General features: G+C 38.5%; 1 protein-coding gene across 23 annotated transcripts in view; it reads left to right on the top strand.

Annotated features, from left to right (window-relative positions):
* LOC119793603 (calcium/calmodulin-dependent protein kinase type II subunit gamma) overlaps positions 1–13489 on the top strand; it is a 62442-nt gene that overhangs the window by 6054 nt on the left and 42899 nt on the right. For all 23 annotated transcript variants that reach the window (XM_038300784.1, XM_038300793.1, XM_038300803.1 and 20 more), the window contains exons 2-3: positions 76–170; positions 9221–9280. In XM_038300784.1, coding sequence (XP_038156712.1) covers positions 76–170; positions 9221–9280 — 155 coding nt within the window. The remainder of the gene's footprint in view (positions 1–75; positions 171–9220; positions 9281–13489) is intronic.

The following is a 13489-nucleotide window of genomic DNA, read 5'->3' as shown; positions in this document are numbered from 1 at the left end:
TCACACTGGTGAATGTGCTAGGGAGCGCATGTGAAAAGGAACTAATCTTTGGTTGTTTGTGCCCTTTGTTCTTAGGGGAGCTTTTTCAGTGGTGCGTAGGTGTGTAAAGAAGTCATCGGGACAAGAGTATGCTGCAAAAATTATCAACACTAAGAAGCTTTCTGCAAGAGGTATGGTATTCCCAGGCACGCACACTCGACGCAGACACAAATAACGCGCATGCATGATTTGATTAGTTAGCTTTAAGTGTGAGAAATTGGTTTTGCTAAACAACTCTCTGCTCAATCAGAAAAATAACTAAAAGTGAAACGCAAGTGTTTGTACCGCTGAAAATAAATGCTGTACAATCCTATCAAGGTTTTAGTTATTTGATTCAAAAAGTGAAACTCTTACACAAAGAGGGATATATTCATAGATTTGGCCTCTATTGCTATGGGGAAAAAAACAGTTTCCCATTAATGCATATATTCTCTAAGACTACTGAAAAATGAAATGTTGACCTAGCCTAAAATCAGTCCAAGCATTGCTCAGTAAATACATTCAGCATATTGACTGCACTGTAATTGTATTAATTACTGCTGCAATATTAAGTGTCTTGGGAAATGTGAGCCTGTGGCTCTAGTGAAATGTTAAGCTAGGCCAGGTTGCTTTTATGGCATTCTTTAGGTTGTCTGCACTGAGCAGCCAGATCCCATTGTCATCAAACCAGGGGTTACTGCTTGTATTGTGGACAGGTGCCAAGTCCTGCTGGAAAATGAACTCTGCATCTCAATAAAACTTGTGTGCAGAGGGAAACATGAAGTGCTCTTAAATGTGCTAGTAGATGGCTTGACGACGATAAAGTGAGGACCAACAGCAGCAGATTACGCAACTCCCCAAATAATCACAGACTGTGGAAACTTCACCCACAGATCTGAAGTAATCTGGATTCTGTGCCTCCCTTGTTCAGACTCTGGGACCCTGATTTCTAAATAAAAGGATTTATAGTTTGCTGGACAGCCGTCAAATAAGCAGTCCTCTCTATTATTCTCTAAAGCATAACAAAAAAATTCAGTTTTTAAAATATTTTGTGAAAAATCAAACTTTTCTAAAAAAAATATACATTTCACATAACCATTAGGTCTAAAAGAAAAAAAAATCCTCATAAGTAACACAAAATAATCTATTCAGCACTATATCACAACGTAGAGTTACTTTATATTTTCATTTTTTTTATATTAATTTAATGAGTAAAATTTTTACTAACATTCTGATGAACTAAGACATATCTGAGCCAGTTTACCTTGATTTGATTAGTTTCCAGGTAATGCAGCTTTAATAGAATAATGAAATGATGGGTTCTGCATGCATTGCAGTATCCGTTTAAACAGCTTTAATTGAACAGCATTTACTGCAATCTGTACAATTGAATGAGAAAGGAAAAAAATCCAACAGTTCAAACAGCAGAGGAAATCTTTTATTAAGCTGTGTCTCACTGGTGTTATCAGCAACTTTCTAATGGTTTATTGATGCTTTTTATAAACCCATAATTAAATAAGTTGCTGTAGTGGCTTCTTTGTCGTATAATTAATCGACACAGGCTCCTGCTTTAAAGGCGGCAGACTTTAGGGCCAAAATTCAGCTGTAAGATATTAACATCTGTTAATTTAAAAACATAGATTTCTTCATAGTTTTCAAACCCACCTTGCTTTCTTCCATTAGCTTCGCACCTCTCTCTCAATGCTCGTCTCTGGTCTTTCTGTCAAGGGGGATTGGTTTGTATTGAGGCTAATCCACTTATGTTCAATGTATCTTCATCAAGCACTAAGACCCCAAAGACTCCATAGGCGCCTCCCTGTTTGCCCTGTTGTTGACTGTGATGGTATTTGTCCGCATGGAGACGAAGAGAGCAGAGTGATGCTAATAGAGCATGTCTGTTTGGTGGGAGCTTGTAATGCTATTATTGTTTCATCCGTACCATCAAGTGTCCACATAGTGCAGCTTCTTGTATTAATGTCCCAGCCATGAAAAGTAAGAGCTCAGCAGAAAGCTGTGGGCTCTTTGCAGAGGCAGAGGTGTGTCTGTGTGTTTGTGGCTGTCTACTTGGAGAAGAGGATGAATTGTAAAAGCCTAGCCCTGCATATTTAGTGAGACCTCTCACCAAAGAAGCGAGATAAAGTGAAATCAAATAAGAGATGTGTGAGCAGGTTTGCTTTGCACTTGGAAAATAAGAATAGGCAGCTTTAGCGAACAAAAGTCCAAGTTCTCCACCTTGTAGAATTTGGGTGGTGTTTATTTTTATTATTGTTTTGTATTTATTCCTACGCGGCCTGGTGGATAAGTCTTTCAAAGCTCTAGTAAACACTGCAGTAATCTGTGAAAGGGGGAGGGGAAGGGAACTAAAGAACAAGCCAAGAGAGGGTGTGATTGATTTCTCAACAGAATCACTGATTTTATTAGTTATGTATAAAAAAAAAACCCTAAATATAACACTATTTGATAACATTTTAAGGTTGATGGGGGTATTATTATTTTAATGTGCAAATAATATAGAAATCTAAAATTATTGATAGCAAAAATATGCAAACATCACTTGTATTTAGTGTTGAAACCATGTCAAATTAGCATTGTATCTGAACACTGCATGGTACTTTTAAGAGTATCCATACTCTTTCTTTAGGCATGATTTTGCTGGAAATTGTGCTGAATTTCAAAAATTTAGAGCAGCACAAATTCTAAACAGTCTTTATATTAATATTCACTGATATTATGATTATAATAAATTTGTGAAACTTGTATTGCTTCAGGGAAAGCGGTGACTAGAGGAGCAAAGCGGTCCACCTGGTCTTCTCTCTTTAAATAAAAGCAATTACATGTTATGGATTTACTTTTTACATCTTTGTGCATCTAATGCAGTTTCTGCAGGCGTTATAAAGGTTATATCATGAGAATCATTAAACTGGCCCAAGTAAATCAGTTACTTTGACATGGCAGCACTAAAAGGCAGAATGAATGCTCTAATGTAGTTGTTGAAGTGACACTGGCAGCTAAGGCCTTGTTGCATTGTCTGCTGCGACTGTGCTGAGTCGGAGATAGTGAGACTTAACATGGGGGAGGGGGGTTCATGCGTATCTGGATCAAAACTATAATCATAATGACTATAATACATTAACCTTACTGTATGTAGTAATGTATGAATTCAGTATATTAACTGAATCCCCACAGCATTCCTATAATTTTACCAAAAAGAAGTCAGAAAGACGTGAAGTCATTCAAACAGGTAATTATTTTAATGCAACTATATGAGGGGAAACGAAACTTGAGTAAAAAAATATATTTAGATTATATTTATATCCTGTTTTGTAATCCAGAATCATTGGCGTCTTTATGCATGCATTATACATTATCTGTGGGAACATAGAACAGGTTTCCTCTCTGTTCTTTTTGCTCTGATTGCATGCAGGGCTTTCTAGATGACATTCCTTCTCCTACCTGTGAGACAGCGCTTAGGGAATTAGGGAGACTCACTGCAGCTCTATATGCTGTCGCAAGACCAGAGCAGTAGAACGATTGCTGCTTGCATGTGAAGTCACTAAACTTCCTAAAAGCACAGAGATTTGTCTGCAATTGATTTTTTTTTAAATAAAAGTTGCTAAAAGGGTCTGAAATGTTCTCAAATATTGTGACAAAGTTACTAAGTTGGCCTGTCATTTCTATTTTATTTTTTTACTACCAAGAACAGCAAAGCACACTCCAGCCACCAGTTTGACTCATACCCCAGCTAGCTTCACCGCAAGACAGATGGGAGGAGGCCCTGTTGTTTTTTCAAAATGCACCCAATATTAACATTTCATGATGCTTGAATTGAATTCAAACTCTTATGATTAAAATAGTAGTGTTTGAACGTTTACCTCTGCCTTTAACCCATCCCTTTGGGGAGCAGTGGGCTGCCATTGTGCAGTGCATGGGAAGTAGTGTGGGGTTAAGGTTCTTGTTCAGGGACGCAGAGCGGCAGTCTGCGAGAGTTGAACTCAGAACCTCTGGCACCAAATTACAATGCTCTAACTATTAGGCTACAATTCCCTCCAAATAAGTGCGCAGGCATACAGTATGCTAAATCATATGCTTTACATTGTTTTAACACTTTGTTTGTATTCATTCTGAAGGTGTGGCGATCAGTTAGATGTAGCGGAAACTCTGCTCTGACACTCTAATTGAAGATTATAAAATTGAAGTACTTGTTGAAGTTCATGAATTTTAAATTTTACGCCATTTAAGCCAAATTCAGGTTTATTAAAACCTAATGTAGTAACATTTTGATAATATTGGTAACAGTATATGCTTTTTTCCCTCCCCTCTCAAAACAGAAATTGCAGATGCACCAGCTCAACTGTGTTTTATGTCTTTAAATCAGTGGTCATTTCTTATTAGTGGAGCCATTACATGCTTTAATCCTTCATTGCAATTTATCCAGATTTCAAATATGCACAGACTCTATAGAAGGTTTCTAATATTGGACACTTAATTTGTTTTCTTTTTAAGTTTAAGTTTGTTTTAGTTTTTTTTCTCAGAGAAATTACAAGAAATGCCTCTCTTGTCGTATACACTAATCCAATGCAGATCAATGCATTTGTGTTTAGGCAAATAAGGACCTATACAACTATCTTTAGTGAGAATGCCAAACCTTGTCCCTGAATTACTGCCATACTATCAGTATTGACTCTCCTCAGCTGTTCTGACACTATTTCCTCATCCTAACAGCTTGGATCAAACTCACCCAAAACAAGCTTGACTGAGCCTTCAGCTGAACTGTCAACTTTGTGTGGCTGATAAAGGGGTGTATATGCATGTGTGGCATTCTCACCATCCTTCCCCGCTAATCTAAGATGGCTTTGGGCCTTCCCAGTGGCAAAGCAGATGGCCAATTAGAGAGCAGCAGGAAGTGCCAGTAATTACCCCGCAGCCCTTTCTTTCCCGTCTTCCTTTACCACACTCTCTCTCACACCAACAAATAAGAAGATTGAATGAATTAGTGCTGCAGCGACGCTGCGCCGTGGTAGACCGTTTTACAAACACACACACATCGAAGAACTGTGATCCTCTTCCAGCAAATGGACGCTTCACGTAATCCTCTATCTATTTCTCTCCCCTTCTCTCCATCCTGCGTCACCGCTGTAATTAGAAGGTGGTTCAGGTCTCTATTGCCTTCAGTCGTTTCCTCACATTTTTAGAGAGATTTACACCTAGAGGGAGATTATTTGAAGGTACATGTAAAGCATACTTAAAACTACAACCCCCAACTTGTCAACCCTTTAGTCAAAAATAATTAAAACAAAGTGTAGAGTTTGCTACTTGATGCTGTTAGAAACCAAAAATGGTAAAATGCATATAGACGCTGTGCAAGGGCAGTGAGATAAGTGAAAGTTGATGGCATAACTGCAGTGAATTTTATCAGGGGTTGTTGCTGCTCTGGGGATATGAATGCAAATCTTAGTCAGCCTCTCTCTGTGTCTGTGTCATGTAATCGCCATGGAGCTGTGGGGAGTTAGTTGGCTTAACCACAGTGATGGCATACACACATCTACACCCAAATAGTGGGTCCTCCACAGCTACGCCACCTGACCCATGACCTCAGCTGCTTCAGGGTTTTGTTTTGTGGTTTCTTCATCCCAGTGGGATTAGATAGTTTATGTGTCAGCTAGTATACAAACCAACATCTCTAAAACTCCTGCAGCAAGCCACAGGATTCAGTTATTTCCACACAAAAAAAGGATGTAAGTTTATTCATGAAGTGGGTGTGTTTTGTTGTTGGATTTCCTCCCAGCTTGAGGAATGAATACCGGTTCTAATGCTGGCTTTCGTAAGATTACTCTCTGCATACATGTTCATAAGCAAATGCTTACTGCAATATGCAGTTTTTTTCTTTGACTATTGATACACCCATCAAAGAAATTAAATTAATTGGATCTTTATTTTATTTTTTTTAACTGCTGGCCTGTCAAGGTAGAGCTGAACCATTTAACCTCCAAAATAAGGATTGTGTGATCTGTTTTAGGTTTAGTCTGTGTTTAAACCAGAGAACTTGAAGTATCTTGCTCATAGGTGAGGGACTGAGCAAGAAATTGATAGAAGGGTTTGATTTTGTCATCTTCTTCTGTAATATGGCCGCAGCTTTTATCAACTAGGGTTAAGAAAGAGCTAGGACAGGAGCATTTCTGTTTTGTTTTGGGTTTTTTTTCTCTATCTCATTCCGCTAAAGGGGAACACCGTTTTTTTTTGTTTTTTTTTTTACATTGGGCCCTTGATTTTACCTTATTACATCATGTTCTACTCACCCATAATAGTTTTGTGTCATTTGAAGCCGTTCTGAAGATATTCTGTTTTTTTTTTTAATATCAAAGTAACGTCTTTCTATGGACAATAAGTTGAAGGCACAAACTAAAGTGTTCTTAATATATTCTTTATGGTACGCCAGCATTCATAACATGTAGGCGAATCACTGTCCCCCAGATATCCGCAATTATATTTTTTGAAAACAAAGCGGAGTGTGTATGACGTCATCCGCGTGCGCCGGTTACCGTTCATTCTTCCTGTCCACTGAACTGCTGCTAGTTTTACTCACATGCCGCGAAGATGTCTAGTGCTACGACCACAGATGATCTCACTCTCGAAATGGAATTGAAGGATTCAGATTAGCTAGCCGAATGAATAGAAGGGGTAGAGCGTAGCCGCCTGTGGCCCAGGCTGCCTGTCACAACTCCAGTCCGGTGCGCGGATGATGTCCTACACACTCCGCTTTGTTTTAAAAGAAATATAAAAAATATAACCAGGGATGTCTGGGGAAAAGTGATTCGCCTACATGTTATGAATGCTGGCGTACCATACAGAATAAATTATGAACAGTTTAGTTTGTGCCTTCAACTTGTTGCCCGTAGGAAGACGTTACTTGGATATTAAAAAAACGAATATCTGCGGAACAGCTCCAAATGACACAAAACTAATATGGGTGAGTGGAACATGATGTAAAATCAAGGGCCCAATGTAAAAAAAACATGGTGTTTCCCTTTAAGGCTGCTACATGGAAGATGAGACATTTATTCTTGATCTTAAAGGAATAGTACACCCAAAACATGATTAGCCTTCATTTTCTACTCACCCCCATGCTGAACAACACTCTGGAGTAATTTTTTGATATCTCAAATACATCTGGAGATCTGGGAGGCTTCTTGCTGTCTGCTGACATACAAATAATGGAGGTGCCCAGCGCCCGAGGCAGAAAGCTCCATAAAAGTCCACAAAAAACGTGTCAATATTCCTCCATACTGCTCGTCCAATGTATTCCAAGTGTCCTGAGTGGGTAGCGTCCATAATTTACTAGAAACGAAGTCATTTAGAATGTTTTTAGAGCATAAACAGTAGTGTATAGGATTTCCTACAAGCGCGCGCCTGCGAGTTCATGAGTCTACGGAAACCGGCAGACCAAACCAGCGCATTCAGCTCGGCAAAGAACTCATGCTCTTCCTCAACACTGAAGTCCTCTGACATTTTTCTTTCGTTGTTTCTTTCTTTGCACAGGTAAACAGCACTTTTCTTCTTCTACGCTTGCATTATTGGCAGAGCAGACGCTGAATCCGCACTTTCATCTGGTTTGGTCTGCCGCGGTTTCCGTAGACTCATGAACTCGCAGGCGCGCGCTTGTAGGAAATCCTATACACTACTGTTTATGCTCTAAAAACATTCTAAATGACTTTGTTTCGAGTAAATTATGGACGCTACCCACTCAGGACACTTGGAATACATTGGACGAGCAGTATGGAGGAATATTGACACGTTTTTTGTGGACTTTTATGGACCTTTCTGCCTCGGGCACCATAGACCTCCATTATTTGAATGTCAGCAGACAGCAAGAAGCCTCCCAGATCTCCAGATGCATTTGAGATATCAAAAAAGTACTCCAGAGTGTTGTTCAGTATGGGGGTGAGTAGAAAATGAAGGCTAATCATGTTTTGGGTGTATGATTCCTTTAAGGTGGCAAGAAAGGGAAATAAGGTTTTGCTTTCCAGTATTCAAACTCCATAAGAAGCTGAGCCCCTCTATAAGATGCAACACTTAAGGGGGGAGGAGTCAACATACATTCCTTAAAGTCTGCCCACTTTTCCAGATTCATCATGTTTGATAATTACATTAAAAGCTGATTTAAAAAGCTCAGAAGGGCAAGACAAAGTTTACTGTAAAATATTCAGCCTTCCTATCTGTTCAATTCATCTCTGGTTCGATTTGGCATATATTTCCCTAAGATATGATGTGGAATCCTATGGATAACAGCTCCTTGCTGCCTAAACAAATAGCCAGCATACCTCCAGCATTAATAGTCTCCTCTGATTTCTTTCTTTACACCTCACTGATATAGAAACCTCAGTCTTATGTTAAGTGTGATTGTTTGTTCTAAGGTTTGGTTATCACCAACAGGAAGACAGTAGGATTAAATGGCTTCTATTAGTGATCAGGGCAGGTCAAGCTGGAAACGTTAAACGTGAGTTGGGAGTCGATTCCTCACTGCATTTAATATAAGAGGTAGATACCATCCAGGGTTGAGATCACACCGAATGTAAACTCGCTGTATTAAAACCATCATGGTATATCAAGGGTTTAAGGGTATTTTTGAAGACGCAAATCAATTCTTTATGCCATTTTAATGGTGTAAAGCCTTTTTTCCTTGAAAAGAAGTGCCATAGAGGTGATATAAATAAAACAGTGAATTTCCCACAGCTGGTGGTATCATGTGCAGGCTCCTGCGTGCTGATCAGAAGTGAGAAAATGCAGCATGGCCATGCAGAGAATCTCGTGCGGAGCAGTAAGAGTGGAAAAAACGGTGCAAACACTCTTCGTAAACATGCCTAATAGGCCTGTCTTGCAGCCTATGGTTTTGGCTCTGATCTTTCCCACTGGTCTGTAAGCAGTAAGAGAAACAGGGTATCAACACTGAAGCCAATCTTGCTCCAGTCACATTGGTGTCTTAGGTTTTCTGTTTGCTTTTTAAAAGAAGTGCTGGTAGGACAGCGAACTTTTCAATAATTTAAAAGAAAATCTGAAATGGTAAAAGTAGGGGTAATGTTTGCTCCCTGTGATTGTACTTTTATGAGACATACCTTAGGATACAGTTTTATTTTTTTTTTAAGTTTAAATCCAATATTTGTTTTTAACTTTCTTCTAACTTTTTCTCTCTTTTTGTTTTCCCCAGACCACCAAAAGCTGGAAAGAGAGGCACGCATCTGTCGTCTCTTGAAACATCCCAATATTGGTAAGTTCCATAATTTAATTATGAATTGTAAGTTTTATTATGCTTCCTTTTCTATGAGTCCTTCAAAAAAAAAAAAGAAAGGAACAGCAGTAAAATGAAAAGCAAAGAGTGCTGATTTTTATATCAAGGATAACAGAAGTTTGGATCTTTTTCTAGAACATTTATCTATCTTTGACAATTCTCAGATTTTTTGCTGAAATGTCCTATTATACATTAAACCTATTATAAGCAGATTTATGACATGTAGAAATGGATCCAAATACTTTAAGTGACTGTTTGTCTAAATCAGTAATTCTCAATCCTGTATTTTCCTCTTTAATCTTTTCAAGTAGTGTAATATAGCTGGATCACCGAAGGCTGTAATTGTCTGTTCAAACATTACCAGGATTGGCATGGATACTGGGCACCAGAACAGTATGTAAATTGGGATTAAGAAGAGAGCTTGTGTCACAGAGCCAGTTTATTTGGGTCTTTCTCTCTCGGTCATCAAACAAGTTATTCACCATCATCTTGTTCCTACTTAGTAAGAAATTTGAACACAAATTGTGTTTGCGTAAAATAATTAGCCTTTCAGAACTATTGTAACCTATTTAAGGTTGTCACATTTGGTCACATTTAAGCTTAATGTATTCAGTGTCTGTGTGAGAGACAAGCAACTTTTTTTTAAATAAAAAATGCAGCTTGCTTTTCTATTTCCCCTTCCTAAATCAATTATGGCTGCAGGTGTTCTGGTGTCATTAGCAGCTTCCCACATCTCGTCACTAAAAACTGTTTCTTTGCTAAAAAGCTCAATCGAAGTTCATTAAGAGTGTAGTTTTAGGTGTGGAATTTGATTGGCTTATTCTAACACTTTGATTTAAACTGATAGTAGCTTTAACTTTGCTTTTGTTTTGCTTTTTTTGTTTATTTATTGGAAAGGAAAGGGTTAAAAGGTGAAAGACATGTGGCAACAGTCAATGGTTTGTGACAGCCATGTTGAGAACTAATGCCCTGTTATATGGGTTACTTTACTCCTGACCTGCCCCTTCACCCCCATAACCTCATTGTTAGAGTCTACCTGCTAGATGATGGACTTCAGTCTTTTTAAGCCTTTAACAGGTTTTCCTTTAGAATCTATCATTATTTAGTTCGATTAAGCCTCAAATCAAGTTTTCCCTGAATATTGTCCTGTTCCATCAAACTATGTCCAGCTTCGTTTTCAATTATAAGAAATATTATACATACAGCATAGTACTGCCACCACCATAACTCAGTGGATGGGGTATCAGTTTTTCTTAAAATGCATTTCTCTGCTCTGCTACAGTCTTATACACCCAGCTGCTCCTCCGTGTACTAAATAGTTAAAGGCTATGGGGATGTTTATTATATAATATATATATATATATATATTTTGCTTTTTATTTTTTTTATATTTGCAGTGCTCAGAAGAAGAGGCACATTATTTTTTAACAAATTATTGTACCAACTGTATGACATACTGACTGAATAAACAAAAATGGTGGTTTCCATTCAGTTTAGACAGTTCTAAAGTGATGTAAAATAGATCCTTTTTAGATTATTGAAAAAAAAAACAAAAAAGGTGAGACAAGATGAGTAGAATGAAATATGTGAAACACCATTATTCCACATGAAAGGAGATGTAAAACTATCAACATTATTCTTGTAGCACATCAGCAGTTTCTGATGGAGAAGTTTACAGGTGCTGGTCATAAAATTAGAATATCATGAAAAAGTAGATTGATTTCAGTAATTCCATTTAAAAAGTGAAACTTGTATATTATATTCATACATTACATACAAACTCATATATTTCAGATGTTTATTTTGTTTAATTTTGATGATTACAAATGACAACAAATGAAAATCTCAAATTCATCATATCAGAAAATTAGAATATTGTGAAAAGGTTCAAAATTGATGGCCCCTGGTGCCACACTCTAATCAGCTAATAAACTCAAACCACCTGCAAAAGCCTTTAAATGGTCTTTCAGTCTAGTTCTATAGGCTACACAATCATGGGGAAGACTGCTGACTTGACAGTTGTCCAAAAGACGACCATCGACACCTTGCACAAGGAGGGCAAGACACAAAAGGTCATCGCTAAAGAGGCTGGCTGTTCACAGAGCTCAGTGTCCAAGCACATTAATAGAGAGGCGAAGGGAAGGAAAAGATGTGGTCGAAAAAAGTGTACAAGCAAGAGAGATAACCGCACCCTGGTGAGAATTGTGAAACAAAACCCATTCAAAAATGTGGGGGAGATTCACAAAGAGTGGACTGCAGCTGGAGTGAGTGCTTCAAGAACCACCACACACAGACGTATGAAAGACATGGGTTTCTGCTGTCGCATTCCTTGTGTCAAGCCACTCTTGAACCACAGACAGCGTCAGAAGCGTCTAAAGAGAAACAGGACTGGACTGCTGGTGAGTGGTCCAAAGTCATGTTCTCTGATGAAAGTAAATTTTGCATTTCCTTTGGAAATCAAGGTCCCAGAGTCTGGAGGAAAAGAAGAGAGGCACTTCATCCACGTTGCTTGAAGTCCAGTGTAAAGTTTCCACAGTCAGTGATGGTTTGGGGTGCCATGTCATCTGCTGGTGTTGGTCCATTGTGTTTTCTGAGGTCCAGGGTCAACGCAGCCACATACCAGGAAGTTTTAGAGCACTTCATGCATCCTGCAGCTGACCAACTTTTTGGAGATGCAGATTTCATTTTCCAACAGGACTTGGCACCTGCACACAGTGCCAAAGCTACCAGTACCTGGTTGAAGGACCATGGTATCCCTGTTCTTAATTGGCCAGCAAACTCTCCTGACCTTAACCCCATAGAAAATCTATGGGGTATTGTGAAGAAGAAGATGCAATACACCAGATCCAACAATTCAGAAGAGCTAAAAGCCACTATTAGAGCAACCTGGGCTATCATAACACCTGAGCAGTGCCACAGACTGATCGACTCCATGCCACGCCGCATTGCTGCAGTAATACAGGCCAAAGGAGGCCCAACTAAATACTGAGTGCTGTACATGCTCATACTTTTCATCTTCATACTTTTCAGTTGGCCAACATTTCTATAAATCCTTTGTTTTTATTGGTCTTCAGTAATATTCTAATTTTCTGATATGATGAATTTGAGATTTTCATTTGTTGTCATTTGTAATCATCAAAATTAAACAAAATAAACATCTGAAATATATGAGTTTGTATGTAATGTATGAATATAATATACAAGTTTCACTTTTTAAATGGAATTACTGAAATCAATCTACTTTTTCATGATATTCTAATTTTATGACCAGCACCTGTATGCTGCTCCACTATGCAGCAGGGTTGAATATGGTTATAACTAAGGAGTTATAACTGTTTCCATTGAACGGTGTAAAATAATCCTGTGCTGGATTGTTTCCCTTTTCTGTAGGGGAACTTGTGGTATCTCAAGTTTCCCCACATACAATAGTTAAAATGAATCCATTGCAACCATGTTGTACACATTTGTATGACAACATTAAAATGTCTGCATCTATTTCAGCCTAAAAGGATTTTTTTCTGCACGGCATGCACTCTAAAGCAACCGACAAACAAAATATGGCGACAGCAGGTGTTTCAGCTGAGCAATATATGCCAGGGGTTTGGATATAACGTTTAGGACATCAAACAAAAGGCAGTAGATTGTAAAACGTGCCGCGAAAACCATTGCTGCAAAAGGTAGCAGTACAAATGTATTCCACCACCTAAAAAGTAATCTACTGCAAAATGAAGAATATTGTAACCCTGCATGTCAACGTCTCCCCGTACACCAATGAAAACGTAAACTAAATCATCTGTGGAGCAGATGATGTTGGCCTCGTTTGAAAAAGCGATCCCATATGATAGCAAAAGTGAGAGATGCAGGAAAATCACAGACAGTATTTATAGCGTTATTTTAATGTTTTATAGATGCTCTAATACCTGTGATGTGATCTTTTCAGAGGTTTTGCAGGTACTCTCTAAACTTGGCAATGATCTCGCTTTTTGTGCTTCTTTAAAAATTCCCAGCACGTAAAGCTTAAAGGGATAGTTCGGTATTTTTGACATGAATCTGTATGGCATCCCGATCACCAGCGGCATGCAATCACACTGACTTACCCCTGGCAGCGTCCTGTGAGCAGAGTTATCGTCCAGTTTTGGTCAAGCCGAAAGTAGTCCTGCAGGTTTTTAGGAACAGCGAAATAAAACT

Source organism: Cyprinodon tularosa, unplaced genomic scaffold (genome assembly GCF_016077235.1).
Source record: "Cyprinodon tularosa strain WSP-4 unplaced genomic scaffold, ASM1607723v1 ctg457, whole genome shotgun sequence".
NCBI lineage: Eukaryota > Metazoa > Chordata > Actinopteri > Cyprinodontiformes > Cyprinodontidae > Cyprinodon > Cyprinodon tularosa.
The sequence above is the reverse complement of the archived record's forward strand: the minus strand, read 5'-3'. Positions and strand labels throughout refer to the sequence as shown.